Genomic DNA, 18,561 nt, shown 5'->3' with positions numbered 1-18,561 from the left:
CTGTATTTCGGTTTTTGGCTATTGGTTTGTAGGTACTTTAATATCAATCAACATAGACCACGTATTTGGTAATAGCAATTAATAATTTTAAATTTCTTCATTACATTTTTAAGTTTTAAAATTAAATTTGTCATTTTTTATTTTTCATTTAACCTATACCATGCAAGTGGTTTGACTCTCAGGTCAAGGATAATAAAATAAAAAAGATGCGTCCTATAAACGCGGTGTCATCTTTACAATTTCTATGCCCATTTATGGGTCTATACATTATATACACGGAAAAGTTACTAGGTTATAGGTACCTACTACCTATATAAACATCATATTCATTAATAAACTAGTCAAAGGATGTAAATAAATAGTTAAAAAAAATATTTGTAATAATACGTAATATTTCTATACTCGTGACAAAAGCTAAAAAGTATTAACAAAATGTATAATAATCATTTTCTTAATTATATCATGGTACATTAATCAATTAGTGATAATATCAGTTCAAATATTCAATAATAATCTCTAATTTACGTTTAAGAAATTATTAAAAAACATTTATTTGAAATTTAATTTAATCCACATGATACCTACGATGTACTTAGGTACTTTTTGCATGGAAAATCACTACACGATATCCAAACTGTTTTGCACATAACTTCGCATTAAGTAATATGCACTTAAGTTGCACAACTTACCCGTTCTAAATCTCTAGGATCTGTATCTCTAATTGATTTTAATGTAGTTTTTCCATTTAATACAAAATCTCCTGATAAGACTTGTCCTACTCTTGGAATAAGCTTCGAAACAAACTTTGATTGCTCCCATAATTTCGTCGTCACGCATTTTGCTAAAATGCACGCGGCTCGAGCTGTTTCAAATTTTGTACCTTTGAACGTGATATCTCTTAAGGCTGAAACATATAAATATCTTAGTCACGTGTGACATAGACACTTAATACTACAGTACTATAGCTTGCAGTCTATTGTCTATACCTTTAGTTAATCGTGTTGAAATTAAAATTATTTTACTGGCATCTTGTGTTAGCGAACTGTCAGCAATTTTTAACGTCCCTAGGGTTGCTTGTAAAAGACTATAAAAAAAGGACAAATTAGTTTGAAGTCATAAACAAAATCAATTGAATAAATGTAAACGAAGTATCGATTTTAAATGTATAGATAAAAAAGTTACCAATTGATTTTAGTTTCTTGAGTGTTTATCCCTTCTTCGATGGGAAATCGTATAACATTTGCGCCAGGTAATTTATTATTATTTAAAATATTTAAAATTCGTTTTTCAGATCTTCTCAGTTTGATGTGCTCGAATTCTTTAGAATGAGCCAATATTTGTATCATATCATTTAAGTCCTCAGTTCCTTTTAGCTAGATAAATGTCAATAACATCACACAATAATAACAGCTAGACGCTAGTTATACGTTTTTTAACAAAAACAAAATAGGATAATTTTCACTAGTTCAAATTGTCATTATTTTTGGTACCCATATACTGATAGAAATATTTTTTTTAGTTTAATTAACTCAAAATTAGAATAACGAGTTAAAAATTATTATAACGAGTATATTTTATATATGTCGATAACATGTGTAAATATTTATCAATTATAAATGTTAACACAACCAAAACGATACGCTGTAATTCCTATCATTTTGCCACTTTTTAAAACTATAATAGTAGTTACCTATATTATCGAAGAAGAGGTAAATCCCTTAAAACTATTAAACTTATAAAATAACTGTGAAAGATGCTCAATTTTATTCCATAAACTAAATAAATGGATGTTCAAAATAAAGATATATTTTTTATATAGAGACTGACAACTATTTAAAAATATTACTCATGCCTTGATTAATAATGAATACTATACAGAGTGACTCACCAAGTATGCTCATACTCATTTTTATTTTATTAATTAATTCTGAACTAGCCTAACTATTTTTCCTGTGGAATTAAAAACTCCTATTTTTTAAATAAAACCCCTACCCTCTTTTTATTCTGTAATTATAAGTAACTTTGTGAAATGACAATAATAAGAAACATGATAATGGATTTGGAAGATTGTTGAAAGCACCACAGAACTATGGTGAATTGAAAACTCTAGTAATTAATACTGATCAATAAACATTTATAGTTTGTAAAATTAGTTCAACCATTAAAAATTCTATACCCAATATTACATCTATTTTGTGTCTTTTAAAGTGTTAAACTATTTTTAATGACTATTATCCTAATCTAAAAATTTCAATGAATTAGTACTCTGCAGTATCTGTGTATGAATAATATTGGAAACATATTTAATACATACTTGCATATATTTTTTCATTGTTACAAAGCTTATTGAATGCTTAGCCATTATTTCGCATTCTGGTTTTGCAGTGATTTCATTATTTCCATCGACAAAATTGATTAACCCTGTGCATGCTAATGCTTTGAACTCCGTTAAACATAAACCTGAAATATTCAATAACTTATTGGATTATTCATTGTACGTAAGTAAGGTGGTTCTCAATACTATCTACGACATGAAAATAAATAGGTAGTCAAAAGTATTCATTAAGTAGAAAAAATTAAGTATTCTAAGTGTTTTATTCATATTGTTCAATGAAATCTATATTGATATCATCGCTACAATTATTTCACGCACTCTAGTATGAGTTACTAGTATGAAATGTCTAAAAACACGTACAATAATAATTTTTTACTTATACATTTTGACTTTTATATTAATTTACAATTGTCACTAATACTTACGATGAGTACAAATTTACCTGATCATGTTGTCATACATGGGAATTAATTATTAAAACAGATTTCCATAGAAAATCTTCGGTAAAAATAAATTATATTCTAAATAATATTAAGTAGGTTTAAAAAAAAAAATATTTTAAAAAAGCTTCAAATTCAATGTAAATATGCAACCAGCTGGGGTCTGTATAGTATTTAGTTGATTAAATGACAATTATACATTTTATACACTAACTTAGTAGCCTGTTTTCTATTTCTTGGACATTAAGGTTTTTGATCATTCCGTAATTTTGAGGCGATTTACATGCTCGGACATATAAAAACGTAGATCTTATCCAATCCATTGTAGTAGTTACATTGTAGATCGTACCCAAAAATATCTCTGCATTCAAGTGTTCAATCAAGTATTTATGAAGATGACTGTCCATAAATTGGTTGCCAATCAATATTTCTTCGTAATGACTCTGTATGATAAGTAAATATATAGGTAGCCATTAAATACTGAGTAAACATAGCCAAAATATGATAAATATATACATATTTAGAATATACTTGTATACTTTAGAGAAAACATTTTTTTTAAAGAACTCGTTTATTAATTATTTTTTGCAAAAACGTGTTTAACGTATCAGTTGTATTTTGTCCAAAAAATAAAATTTACATCTTTAATTCAACAGCAGACATATTATATTTATATTTTATACCACTTAATATAAATTATAATAATACCGTTTAAAATCAATATCTCACACCGTCAATAATAACTACAAGCCACACGAAACTGACACACGGACATCTTATGGCAAAGACAGATCCACCCCTTTGCCCAACATGCAATACAAACTACTCCATCAAACATATCATCATCCACTGCCCAAACTTCAACTAAGCTAGAAAAGATTTCAATATCCCAGACAACCTGTACGAAGCAATTGGTCCATTTTCAAACTTTCATAGCATAATTTTATACTTTAAAAAAATAGAATTGTACAATAGCATATAATCATTTAATGTAGAAATTAACACATGTAAGCTAATAACCTATGTAGTTGATAAAAAAAAAATAAAAAAAAAATAACTACAAGCATTTTCTTCGTCCATAATTTGAAACTGTATATATTATATACTATATAATGTCAATAATGAGGCATCACTATATACACAAACATCATCCTATATATCGGTTTTAAAACTATTTTTTTAAATATGTAAGTTCCCTGGTCCATAAATAATATATTACTTAACAGTGACTATGACTTACAAAAGTTAGAAAAACTTTTAACTCTCTTAAGAAAAAACACATGACAAATTATATATGCAAGCAAAGTATCAAACAGTGGTCTACACACCTTAAGTCTCGTGTGAAAATCAATTCAAGACAGTTAACAATACAAAATTTACTGACCCAAAGTGTGAACACTTCCATGCTGACACTTCTGAGTGTGCATGATATTGAAATTGAATGAAAGTCAAATTTCCACTTTAATTCTATAAAGTTACAAAATTTGAATCTTAAAATTTTAACCTCTGCACATTGTATCATACAGATCATAAATATTAAACTATAACAATATAACTATTTTCATAAGAGATTATTACATAAACCAACTAACTTTTTATACTTACAATAATTATTAGATATCGTATACTAATTACGAGGTAATAACTGTACCCAATATATTTTACTATGAAAACATGCATAGACACCTATAATTACCTACACAGAAAACAATATTTTATCTTGCTGTATTGCCGATATTAAAATAATTAACACATGTTACATTACAGCATACACATATAATAAAACATAAAACATGTTGTATGATGTTATTCTTGTACTAAAACATTTTAATGGCACGTTTTATTTGTATTGCGTTTATGATCTTTGGTCTGTTTTGAAATAATTTACAGCAATATATTAATATTATGTAGGTACATAATGTCAATTGATTAATCATTTTTGATCCCTATCAATTTTAATTCAAAACGTGCTTAACGTCCAATGAAATAAATTATTCTTAATTTTGTATGTCATGTCAATATAGTAAATACACATATGACATAATGGAAATATATTGCCTCTGAATTAATGTTTTTAATATAAGTAACTGAGTACAATTAGATAAAAGAAAAGTGATCGGTTATTAATAATATGGTAATGAATATTTCGATTTGCTAATCCACTAAATATTTAAAATTTAAATGCCCTCTACATTTTACATACAAAATTCTGTCTTCAGAGTAGGTATAATGACTCACAGTATACTGATTATGGATTTTTTCACTGTATTTTTACTACTTATAATTTCATATTATAATATACACTGTTAACATTTTACTATAATTTATTATTTGTTTTTATTTTTGTAAGGTCATGTCTGTCTATTTGAATATCGGAATAAATAAATAAATCTATAAGATTATTATGTAATATAATCTAAGATAAAGGACATCTTATGATTTTATGTATTTATTTTTTCTTGTTCTTTATATAATATTTACGCAATTTTTTTGAGTAATGCATAAACTATCTTTTTTGTTTTTTAACGATCAATAATTAAAGACCGCCTCTATTTATAGATTTCAGAATTTTATTTTTTATTACCATGCATTTTAATTAAAACTATTGAAGTACCTAAATGTGTTATTTTAAATAATATTTACACGTATTAGGTAATCGTATTTTATTATTCTTTTAATATTACCTATTAATTTATTCAATTCCTATTTACGACTATTCAGTGTATGTACGAATAATTTAAAAAAACATATTTTTAACATACCATTATTTATTTGTTCATTAAATAATTTTTATAATACGATTGTTAAATCATGTACCTATAAATGAATTGAAATTTTATCCGAGTACCTCTAGGTTCTAGAACGATGAGGCATCAACATTTTTTATAACGCTCTATTACTAAATATTTTGAATTAAATTTTTTTTTCAAAAAGGATTATTACGTTATAGTCATCATACCAACGCGCGTGTGTGCAAAACGTATAGTACGTCATATAATAATGGGACTACACGTGGAAATTTTACAATGAGACAATCATAACACTCGCGCTTACATGACATAAGTATGGATTATATAGACTAGTTTTTATTTTTGTATTATTATTATTATTTTTATAAAGCGCATTGTTGACAGATAGGTGTGTATGATCAATCTACTTTCACAGTAATTACAAGAAAGGTTTTGCCATTCACAAAGGTCACACAATAACCTCTGTGAGATATTATGAACATAATATACCTACTTGGAATACCTAGTTCTAATTGATATAGTATAAATACTATGATGAAGTATATACATTCTATCTATATATTATATGTATGTATAAAACGGACTTACTTTAGGTGTTAATATATTTTTAGAATTCTTAGGATGTATTTGCTTTGAAAACAATGTATTCAATTCTCATATAATTATTGTTTTGTCCTAAAAACTATAAAGGTTATGAACCTAATACCTAGTATTATGCTTAAGCTGGATTTATACAGCTACGTCGTCTATTGAGCCGTGTGCGTATTATCAGGTTTGATTGACTTTTGTAACCATTATGGTATCAATCCATAACCATGATCAGCTACCGGGAAATTTCCTGAGTTGGGGTGAGCTCACACTTTTGATGACGTAGCCATGAACCTGACTTTATTAGTAGAATTTATCTATGTATAATAGCAAATTATATAATACCACGTTAAAAAATCAGAACTTTTTTATGAATATAGGTAGATACTGATACAAAAAACCAGGTAGGTCTCACCAGACAAATCTAAAAATTCTTGTTTTTATAACTATAAAATAACACGTAATTTTCCTCTATTGTCATACTATAATAACTATCCATTATATAAGCCAAGATCGTGTATGCATTTAATTGAAACCCTCAAAATGAATATCTAACTAGAAAACAATGGTGATCTAGCTTTATGTAGTTGACTCCTTATAAACATATAATAATTCACATACCTCAAGAATACCAAGTATAAGTAATTTACGATTATATTTTATCTTTCGGATTTATCGCAATACCTATGCCCTGGAGTCTAGACTTTTTCATCGACCATTTCCTAATGCAATGGAATCTATACAACATAATATGAGACCAATAGCTTACAAATGTAATATGTAATATAGTCCATGATTACATATTGTTTGCACAGTATATTATAGAGTAGACAATGAAACGTTTTTCGTCCTTTTTATCCTATTACTAGTTACTGGATACAAGTTACCGATCACAAAAGAGTAGAAAATAATGAATGAATCAGCAAACGTTCCAAATAGGTATGTTTAAATTGTTGAATGTACTATGTACGTGATCCCGTCTCTTATTGCATGTATAAATTGCTACAATATTTACACAATAAAATGTAATTTAAAATAATTACATACACCTATGAATACGTGTAATGTATTTAAATACATTAAGTATTAATATACAACAATGTTTTTTCATTAAAGAAAATATCGTAAACTAAATAATAATATATTATAAATTATAATAGTTATTAGTTAACACTATAACCTATAGGTATATAATGCACTGTTGAGAACTTTCTAATAATATAATTAGGATTAAACAGTAAATAAATATCTATATAAAATTTAAAACAAATTGAATTTCAGATATTATTATGTTATAAAATTCGAGATATTTCAAGTAATACTTAATAAAATTGGCGAGGATTACATAAGAACTTAATACGTAATTCACGTAATTCATCTCCATTTTTGTCACACACATGCTGCAGCATTCAAAAGAATAAAAGACCCTACACTAGAACATAACCTCCATACAATGAAGCATATTACACACGAGGGATTCGTTTACATATAGATTAAAGATAAAAACAAATATTTTATAGAATATTAATATTATTATTCCATACCATACTCACTATATTACATTCTCAAATATCTTATATGTTACAACTATTAGACAAACTTAGTTTAAAACAATTCAATTATACAGTTTTATTTCAGCATATAACCATTCGTTAACAAAAATAGATCGGTTTGACTATCCACTAACGCTTAAGTCTTAAGCATAAGCTCTATAAAGATACACTCCATAAACCGATCGTTCACAGTTCAATATCATAATTATTTATAACAATATTCCATCTCTTTAAATTCATCTAGTTAATACCGTGGTATATGTTATAAGTGTTATAACATTTAAGAGAGCGTTACACGTTTGTGAACGAGTGTGTAATTTGTTGTTTTATTATGATTTATGACATCTTTAAAAGATTAGGCTAAGGAATAATAAAGTTGAACTTTACTTTTATAATACATGAAAATTCAAAATTTATAGCTCCCAGTTATTTTATTATTTTTATTACACAAATCATCATTCCTTAACAGTAATTACTCATTTTTTTTTTTTACATTTGTTATGTCAATAACTAAATAAGTTACTGTAAATTTTATAAATAAACACTAATAACACGTTATAATAACTGTACAAAACTTATACAGAAATTATAAGACTTAACACTAGTTAAAACAATTGAATATATTTTTATAAGTATTATTGTAGGTATATTAATGTATTCTAAAACTTTTTTATTCGAGCACCTACCCAATATTTTATATATATATAAATATCTTATATATTTTTAATGTAATGATATTTAAAATTCAAAATTTTAAGGTTAAATTATCCTAATTGGATATCTAATCTAATCATGTAAAAATTATTATGTAGATATGTACAATATTATGCAATTACAAACCGTAACAATGCTATTAATAAATCATTTAGTAACTAAAAATTAAAACATAATTATATTCTTTAATACTATATCTGAGATAATCGACCATATTTTCACACATACTCGTAAAAGCTTAGAAAAAAGTTTTTACTATAAAAAGTAGCTATTTGAATTTATTTTATTTTCTATAAAATAGTTCAAACTTATAAGCTAAAATTATAAATTTTACATTTTTGTTGCTATTTATAACTAAACGAATAACTATAAAAGATTAACAACCCTTTGACAACTCATATACATTTGTACCAAAAGTTATGAATGCTAACAATAATGTTAATTCAATTTTTTTTTTTAAACCAACACAAAGTTAAATATTATTTCCGTTTAAAACAAAATTGTGTAAATTTGTTAAAGATTGAATACTAAAGTGTTGAAAGTATGTAAAATTTCAACCTCAGAGTAATATTATTATTTTTATTAGAGAATATTAATTTCAAAATTATTAAGTTATGGTGGAGCTTAAAAATTATTTTTACTTGAATATTTCCGGACAGACTGTTTCCAATAAAGAAGGCTACCTATTTTGTTAAGTATTTAAAGAACTGCGAGCCTATGTAATTATTACTAAGGCGCTTGTTTGCAATGTCGGTTGCGCGTTGAGTTCAAAGGTTAACATTATTGCGTGTGGATTCGACAATGCGAAGAAAGCATAACGTAATATCCAACGCTAAAAAGCAATCACTCATTTATTTCTAGCGTATGGACACAGATAATGGATTACATTAATTGCGCGTTAAGTAAGATTCAGACTGAATAAAGTAAATAATAGTAAATACAGACTATACAATAATGAATTTGACCCATACAGTCAACATAAAGTACAAACAATACAGTAACAGCTCTAACAAATATACGTTTATCAAAGAAATATTTAAGTGACTTAGTGCCTATAATAAATATAGGTTCATATAAACAATGTAAAATGTTTTTAGAAAAAAATAAAAAAGGTAAATTCCCGTTTTTAAAGCGTTTGAGATGGTATATATATTAAAAATAAATATGACAAATACAACGGAGGCAAATTCTATGTATCGGTTAATGTTGATCACTGTATAACTCGATATTAATTAATTGAACATAAATTCTAGTTTATAAATATAAACATATTATAATTCCATAAATGTTTTAATAATAATTTATAACACTAATAATACTACCAAAATCAAAAATTTATAAAAAGAAAATCAATATTTAAGATTTTAAATGGAATATACTTATATATATTATTATATAGGTAAATCATCATACGAATAAAATGATTTGAGGGTGGCTAAAAATGCACTAACTCACATTACATTAAGTATTTTTTGGCTCAAAAATTTACTAAGAAATAAAAAAATAATAAATCTATAAATCTATTAAATGGTCAAAAATTATTTTTATCGGTCTAAAAATTTGCTACGTGAAACATTTAGTTTTTTTTATTACCAAAAAAAATCCTAAATGACAAACTTGAATCTAAATGTTTCTATAAAAGATTCCACAACCATCTAAGTACTCCTTCGAATCTACTTATCAAATATTTAGCCTGCGCCACAATTCCTAGTAATCTAGTAATTAATCCCTCAAGACGACTAAAACGCAAGTGGTGACGTGATTTGTTATATATAAAAAAATAAATAACAATATATTTAAATAATAATAGATATGTATGATAATCAAGTAACCATAGCAAATAAGGTTATGAGTATGAAATATTTCACGTGCAATTTTCACTTTGAAATAATATTTCATTGAAATATTGAAAAATATAATATTTTAATTTTTTGAATAGCCAAATTTTTTTATAGGCATTTCAAAAACAAAAATTATAAAAATCGAAAATTTCAACTCTTTATATAGCTTTAAAAAAATCAAAATATTTTGAAAATTTAAACGTAAATAGATAACTCTATATAAACATTTGGTGAAAATTTCAAGTATTTACAATGATTGGTTTTTGAGTTCAGCAAAATAAAAAAATTAAATCTGTCGAAAATTGATTAAGCGTAAAAATTCCCGTTTTTTCGTAACTTTTTAAGGGTTTTTCCTGAATTTTGAAAACTACTGGAGCTTTTGACCCCCCAAAGTACCAACTAGATGCATTTTACTTTTAAATGAGGGGCTGAAGTAAAAAATCAAAGCATTATTTCTACTTAAAAACGCGTGATCACAGACACAAAAAAAAACATAATTGTAAATTCAATACATTCCTCACTTCGTTCAGAATCTAAAATAAATGACAAACTTAAAATTTTTTTTTAAATTAAACCAAGAATTTAGCGTCAAATTTTTAAATTAATAGGAATTTTTTTATTTATAATTGTTATTTAATTGATGCAAAAAAACACGATCTTTTTACAAGGCATATTAATATTTGCTGTCATTTAAAAATAATGTTTCAATTCCAACTACCTACATAAAAATATTAATTTTTGAAAGATATTGAATTGTACAATTTAATTTAAATTATCATTATCATGTAAAAACAAGCCAATAGTCACGTTACCGAGACTTTTTCCTTAATAAAAAAAAAAAATAATATTAAAAAAAAAAAATTAATGTGTTAGAGTAAACGTTTTACCATTTTTTTATTTACTACTAGTACTTTCCATTCAGGGCGGAGCAATATTTTACTATAAACTCTACGGGGAAATAAAAAGGGAGAGGTTTATATTTAAAGGAGACCCAAGTCAATATGAAATCAATTGCAAAGATTTGATTTCGCTGTAAACATAAAAGCGATACTATAAAAGTTTAATTTTTACTATCTGTAGTGGCCTAGAATATTACGTTTTTATTTTAATTTTAAAATATTTAAAAAAGTAGCATAATTTTCTAAGAAAATATAAAAATGTTCGTAAAAGAAGGATTATTCTGTTTCGTTTTATTCACATGTTTATTGATGACCCAAAGTCGCCCTCAAGGGGACTCCATGACTAAAACTTCAGAAAAACTAGAACCAGTAAGTACCTAATTAGTAATTACTAAATCGATAAATCTTTTTATTTTTAATTCAACCAGTCAACATTTCATATTCTAAATACTCTCAAATATAATAAACAACAATAATTTAACAAAAATATAAAATAAAATACAAATTTTTCATTAAAATATTATTTGAAATTGAAAAAAACATAAAAGATCACAAATAAGTATATAAATGTGTAAAACTATATACAGAATACCGGTAACCACCGTGGAAGGTATTTTAAATTTAAAACCAATGATAAATCCTTACATTTTAAAAAATAATTCAGAGTGAAATTATAAGGTCATATATAAAAATAAATTAAGATTTTATTAACAGCCGAGTGTTTATATCTCCTCGTCATATTTATACAATTTTCAAAAGTCTCTGCCCAAAATTAATCTGTCCAACCAAGAAACTAAACACAGATTAAAAAAATCTTTAGTACATACTGTTTGAAAATATTTAAGCTATTCTATTGTATATATTATGTTATTGATAGTTCTACCTTCTACATACATTCTCAGAAGCTTCAATATATTATACCATTTATACCTATACGTTTTAATCTTCAGATAAGTTTAAAACAATAATTACGTAATATCAGCTTTGAATATTATTAATCAATTTTAAAACATAAAAATAATAGAATTTTAACATACATATTTATATTTATTTTTTATGAAACAGGTTAAATTATTATATTTAATTTTTATACAGTTACTAAATTAAAAAAAAATATATAAATCGTAATTATTAGTTTATTATATTTTACTTAATAATGAATATATTTAAACAAATATATATCAGTTACCATAATTTTATTTTTATACCTCACTTTTTTATGTCTCCTAATCTTATAAAGCTATAACAAATATTACATTAATTTACAACATTTTATTTATTAAATTATTACGTATCATATAACAATATACAATTATAGTAGGTATAGTTACATTTTAAAATAGGCAAGATAATTTTACTTTAACAATAATAATATTATACTATTTATAAAAGGCCAAATTTTAATTTCGAATCAATACTCCAATATGTACCAATATACCTAATATAAAATAGAACTTATTAGTTTATCATTGGAAGTTTAAAATTGTTTTAATTAGTAAATTAAAATATCCTACAACATATTTGGATTGCATTATTTTAATATAAAATTAAGACATTTCAACATAAAATCCTATTTTTACACATAGGTACATACTTTGACATGTCTTAAGCAAATATTATGTACCTACATTACAACACTATATTTATACTACTAATAAATATACTTTTTTATACATATTTGCTCAACTTACGAGTTACATGCATCTATTTTTAGTCCTTAGCTTATGTACATTATACATATTACATACATTGAACATTATTCGGAGAAGAGAATTACCCAAGTGATCTTTTCTCTTTTGTAGTAACTTCAAATTGAGTATTTCTATTAGCGTGCAATAGGCCAATAGAAATTACTTATTAAACATATTAAGCTACGATTTAAAACATCTTATTCTTGTTTTTATGTAATAAAAATAAATAAAACTTTAAATTTACTTGACATGATGAAAATCTGTTAATAATACAATATGTAATAGATAACTAATAATAGATTTATAGTAAAAAGTAAGAAAGTGAAAAGGCTTAAATCTTTAAAAATATTAGAACTGCAAAAACTAAGTTTCATTGTGAATTGTGAGAAAATGAAAGTATAGAAGAAAAGTTAACATTAACAACTTTTAATAGTGACCTAATATTTTGATCTATCACAACTCTTTCTTATATTTTCAAATATTTAATTATTTCAAGTACGAATACCAATACAAAGTGGAAGATAAGCCAAGTGGAAATTACTACGGACAAAACGAAATTGGTAAAGAAACAGGCCGCATAGAAGGATCATACTTTGTATATCTTCCGGATGGTAGACTCATGACGGTAACATACTACGTTGATGGAGAAAGTGGTTTTGTACCCAAAATCACCTTCCAAGATAACGCTAGCCCATTTGGCAATACTGAATCAAATTCTATTCAGAGAAGATGAAAAATTATTTATATAGTTTGTTTACTTTTGATTAAATATTTTCCATTTAAAAAATGTAAGCTATCGAATAAATGTACAAATATCATTGGAACAACTATATTAGCTAAAATAATTTATACATTATACAGTATTAAATATTGTTGGTACCTGTTGTATGTAAACATAATGTAATCGAAAAAAAGATATTTTTATTTTTTTGTACTTAATATAAGCTTCAAAATTAATTTTAAAACTACAGATTCTTCTTAATGTACACAATTGAAAATCAATCCGTCATTAATAAGAATTTTACGTAGGCATATAGCAATGTATGTAACGTATGAGACCGCGTCAATGCCACATACCTGTATATACATTTATATATAATTTTGAATATATTTTAATTAATAAGGTTTTAATAAACAGGTATTAGTATGTACAATGCTATTTTAAATTGTTAAATTTGTATTTCGATTATTCTTTTTAAAGCATATGATTTTGAAAATGGTATAAAATTAATAAATGCTAAAACAGCTGTTATAATATGTAATATAAATATGTTTGCGTTGTTTCGCTGTTTTTGCATGTACGAGATACAACGTACAACCTTAATAAACTACAAATAATTCTATATATGTTTACAACCACTCCTAAAATGGATTTTAAATCTTGTGTATTGATTTTACAGTTATGTGTTTCTTTTGTGTGTCCATGTACACGATAAGTTGTCGAAATAATGCTTCAATTTTCAACTTCAGTAGCTTTTCCGATTGGAAAGTGAATCAAGTTAATGCATTGAGGAGGTTAAATTTTGAAATCCCCCCCCCCCCTGTAGTTTTAAGAAGCACCAGGAAAAGCATAAAAAAATTGAGAAAAAATAGGAATTTTTACGCAAAATCAATTTTTGAGAAAATCGATTTTAGACATTGGTGTAACTCTAAAACAAATTACCAAAGGCACATGCAATTTTCACCGAATGTTTATACTGACAATTTCTATACTTGGTAAAATGTTCATAATATTTAAACAACTTTTAAGTTATTTATAAACATTTAAAATTGTTCATTTTTTTAGTTTTTATTCTATAAATGTCGATAAAATTTTGTTCATTGGGTCAAAAAACTGAAAATGTATTAAAAGGTTCTCCATACGTTTATATGATAGCAGTTGGAAAATTATAAAAATATATAGGCACGTTTTTTTTTTTTTGTATAACCATTTAAAGTTCAAATTTTGACAAAATGTATTTAATAGAAAATATACAAATTCTTTAGTTGTCAAAAATGTATTAAACGTTTAAATTGTATAGCTAAGGATTGAAAATTTAAAACAAGATCCCAGTTAAGTAGTTAATTATGCTACAAAATAATCTAAAAACTATACCAACGCAGTTTCTGTTTATAGTTATTATAAGTTCAAATTTGGATGAAATTAAATATTAAATAATCAAGAATAACAATTTTAGTTATATTGTTATAATTTTAAAATATTATTTGTAAGTACTTAAATTTCTAGACTTCTAGAGAATACTTTATATTCAAATATTAATAATGAATGTCATTATAATGTCTTATATTAATACTTTATAATAAATTGTATATACCTTCTATGAATGACTGAGTGAGTCGGGCATATAATGAACCTGATTTGATTAATTTGGAATTTATGTTATAGATACCTACATTTTTTTTTTTTTTTTTAAATAACAATATTAAAAATCATAAAAATCCTCTAATAAAAGGCTTACATATCCCGTCACTTCCTGGAAATCCCCATCGCAGGTGGACCTAACATTCAGGCGTCAGACTAAAAAGGAAATGGTGTAGGGATCATCTAACTTAATCCTAATAAGTTGTAAGTGATCACATAATAAACAAGGTAGTTCTACTGATGGGTGGTTTCTTATTCACGTAACCCCATAAAGTTTTATTACTCTAATCTCACTACATAGTCACATATACTTATTGTGCTTAATTGTATTTTGTATAGATTGTATATTTCTAATAAAAAAATTAAAATAATAATAATAAATAACAATATAATTAATATAGTATAATATACCTATCCTAAACTGACAAACCGACTCCACTCAGAATCGTTTTTCGTATACAATGATATCATATCATTGAATTCAAATTGAATACCTTCCATTACAGTAACCCACTTGTAACCTACTATACAGCAGAACGATATCCACTAACCCTCTCTTTTTTTATATCATTTACGCCAAAAAGAAATTTTTACAAGGTGCTTATAAAAATTAAAAATAAATTTTAAAATAATACCTAAGTGTAACAGATATGGTTAGAAACGTTAATTAAATAAAATATATAAATATAGTAGGAACTAAATTAAACTTCAATATATTATATGTACGATTTGCTAAACGAAACATTCTATGAAGATGATTATTATGTCCATGTCCCGTGAGCAGTTGTGTGGGTAGGTACAACAAATAGCTGGTGAATTCTAAAGTTATAGGAAGGCATACAGTAGAAAGTCTAGGAAATCTGGTAAATGCAATTATCTATAAAATCGTTAAAAAAGGAAAAAATGAAGTTGGAATAGGCATCAAGGCGCCGAGAAAAAAAATGCTGAGAGCTTTACGTATAAGGTAATATAGTGGTGAAGATCAATCTTGAGAATAAGAAACCGGGCAGTATTTGTTTTGGACACGCTCTACTCGTATAATATTAATTAGTCATTCACATTATTTGGTTGCCAAACTACTCTTGTTATTTATAATGGATCGCACTAAGACAAAATAGAGGATATGAACGCAGGTATATCAAAGGTTGACGTTTTATAAAATATAATATAATATTCTCATAATAATTATATTTGTATATAATATATAAGCCATAAGGTGATCCATTTGTATATATACAACTAGGTAAGTATATATTATTCATATTTAATTTTTTTTTTAATTATGTAAAAAATGTTTATCGACTTAGATTAAATGTAATAAATTATTAATCAAATTATATTACATTTTAAGTAATTCCGATAATAATACAAATTAATATACTATAATATTTTACTATTATGGTACTTACTTATAAACTATTTTATCATACCTTCATTGATGCTTTCGTCATAATAATAGCAGTAGCTGCACTATCAAATTGAGGTCTTCCAGCTCTTCCAACCATTTGTAATATTTGACATTCATTGTATTCTTTATAGCCATTAAACGAATAATATTCAGTAGATTTTATAATAACTAAATGTGCTGGTAAATTAACTCCCATTGCTACATTACAATAAACTCAATATTAATTTATAATTTTTCTATTATTATTCTTTGGTAAATTTATGTGTATCAATACCTAAAGTACTAGTAGCGATAAGTATGTTTAAGTATCCATTACGAAACAAGTTTTCTACAACATTTTTTTCTTTAATAGACATGCCAGCATGATGAAAGCCAATGCCGAATTTTAACATTTCTATAAAATATATACAATCCAGGTAAACAATAATACTTTATATTATACATATATATACTTTTTTTAATGTTGAACACAGGTTTAGTAAACCTGCATTAACTTCTAAAGTCTAATGAATGCGATCCCAATAAACTTTTCTTAATAAATTTAATACTTAATACTTTTCTTATTTTTTTTTTTTAAGTTACATTTATCATAATTGGTATTCCATTTCGAAACATATAACATAATAAGTATCTTATACATTGGGTGTTTGGATTATAATATATTATAGATTTTACGTAAATATTACATTGGACATATAATATTTACGTAAAATCTATAATATATTATAATCCAAACACCCAATGTATAAGATACTTAACTATTAGTATAAATATCAAAAAAAAAACCTATCTATCTAAAGACTAAAAGAAAATAAGTGTAATGAATTTAAATTATTTTTTATTCTAAAACACATTGTTTAAGTAAAGCTGCAAATGCCTAATTTATAAATTATATTTTTAGTACCTTTAATTTTGTTATTTTTAATTTCCTTTGAAAATTCGTTGATATAACGTTGTTTGTCGTTAGGCAATGGAATTTTTATGTCTTTCACTAAAATATTACAAGTAAATTCTACGCTTTTCCTTGTAGAACAAAATATCTATAATAAGTTTTAAAAATTAAAATTGAACCTAAAAATAAAGTTCATATTCGATTTATATGGTTAGTATTTCCTTACTAAGGTCGGTCGCCCATTTGAATACTGTCTTATTAAAGGTTTAAGTTTATAAGTAAGATCAAAGTCAAATTTAAAACTACTTGTCTTATAGTTATAGCCTAATACAATTTTTCGTAATTTCACAGGTCTTTCGTCTTCAGTACTTCTGTAAGATATTGAGCATGAATATTAAATATTTAATACAATTATGTTATAAAAAGAATATACAATACTAAAAAAAATGCAAAAATATTTTTTTAAATAATTCATATTTTAAAATTCACTTTAAGTAATGGGCAGGATAATTTTGATCGTTAGTTAACCATTTTCCAATATCTTCGATATTCGTCACTGTAGCAGATACAGCAACAAAACGTAATGTAAAATCATCCATTTTTGACTGTTGAAAAGCAAAATAGAAATACAATTTTGTTTTTTTCTATACACATGTCTTTATACAGTATAACGTATCATAAAAATGTATTTACATTTTTCGGAATTAGTTTTGTGCGACTGACAATAGTTTCTAATGTAGCACCACGAATCCCATCGTTAATTAAATGAACCTTTGAAATGAATGGAATTTAATATAAAATTTGATAAAATGATTCGAAAATGACCTACCTCATCGATCAAAAAAAGTTTAACCAAGTACAATTGATGCTTAAATCCTTTACATTTTTTTGTCAATAAATCCCATTTTTCCGGAGTAGTTATTATCAACTGATGATTGGTAATTAAAGATACATAATCGGCAACTTCTGAATCCCCAGTTATTTCAATACATTTAAGTCCGTGTACAGTAAATTTTTTTTTCCAATCTTCATAACGTTCGGAACACAATGTTTTTATTGGAGCCACTAACCACAAATAAGTAATAATC

The 18,561-nt window shown here is 25.2% G+C and overlaps 2 protein-coding genes across 2 annotated transcripts in view; one reads left to right on the top strand and one right to left on the bottom strand.

The window, feature by feature from the left end:
* Positions 1-18,561, bottom strand: part of LOC107168479 (putative ATP-dependent DNA helicase HFM1) — a 38,499-nt gene that overhangs the window by 6,254 nt on the left and 13,684 nt on the right. The window contains exons 6-17 of the mRNA XM_089229744.1: positions 18,303-18,538; positions 18,167-18,244; positions 17,963-18,078; positions 17,700-17,844; positions 17,486-17,621; positions 16,856-16,975; positions 16,604-16,779; positions 2,990-3,218; positions 2,315-2,460; positions 1,183-1,373; positions 987-1,084; positions 690-904 (exon numbers count right to left, since the gene is read on the bottom strand). Coding sequence (XP_089085870.1) covers positions 690-904; positions 987-1,084; positions 1,183-1,373; positions 2,315-2,460; positions 2,990-3,218; positions 16,604-16,779; positions 16,856-16,975; positions 17,486-17,621; positions 17,700-17,844; positions 17,963-18,078; positions 18,167-18,244; positions 18,303-18,538 — 1,886 coding nt within the window. The remainder of the gene's footprint in view (positions 1-689; positions 905-986; positions 1,085-1,182; positions 1,374-2,314; positions 2,461-2,989; positions 3,219-16,603; positions 16,780-16,855; positions 16,976-17,485; positions 17,622-17,699; positions 17,845-17,962; positions 18,079-18,166; positions 18,245-18,302; positions 18,539-18,561) is intronic.
* On the top strand, positions 11,224-14,092 carry LOC107168485 (pro-resilin-like). The gene is made up of 2 exons (XM_015517905.2): positions 11,224-11,489; positions 13,308-14,092. The coding sequence occupies exons 1-2, from the start codon at positions 11,379-11,381 to the stop codon at positions 13,542-13,544; spliced, it is 348 nt and encodes a 115-aa protein (XP_015373391.2). The 5' UTR covers positions 11,224-11,378; the 3' UTR covers positions 13,545-14,092.

This window comes from Diuraphis noxia, unplaced genomic scaffold (assembly GCF_037042655.1).
Source record: "Diuraphis noxia isolate RWA-SAM2 unplaced genomic scaffold, SU_Dnox_SAM2 contig0005, whole genome shotgun sequence".
Taxonomy (NCBI): domain Eukaryota; kingdom Metazoa; phylum Arthropoda; class Insecta; order Hemiptera; family Aphididae; genus Diuraphis; species Diuraphis noxia.
The sequence above is the reverse complement of the archived record's forward strand: the minus strand, read 5'-3'. Positions and strand labels throughout refer to the sequence as shown.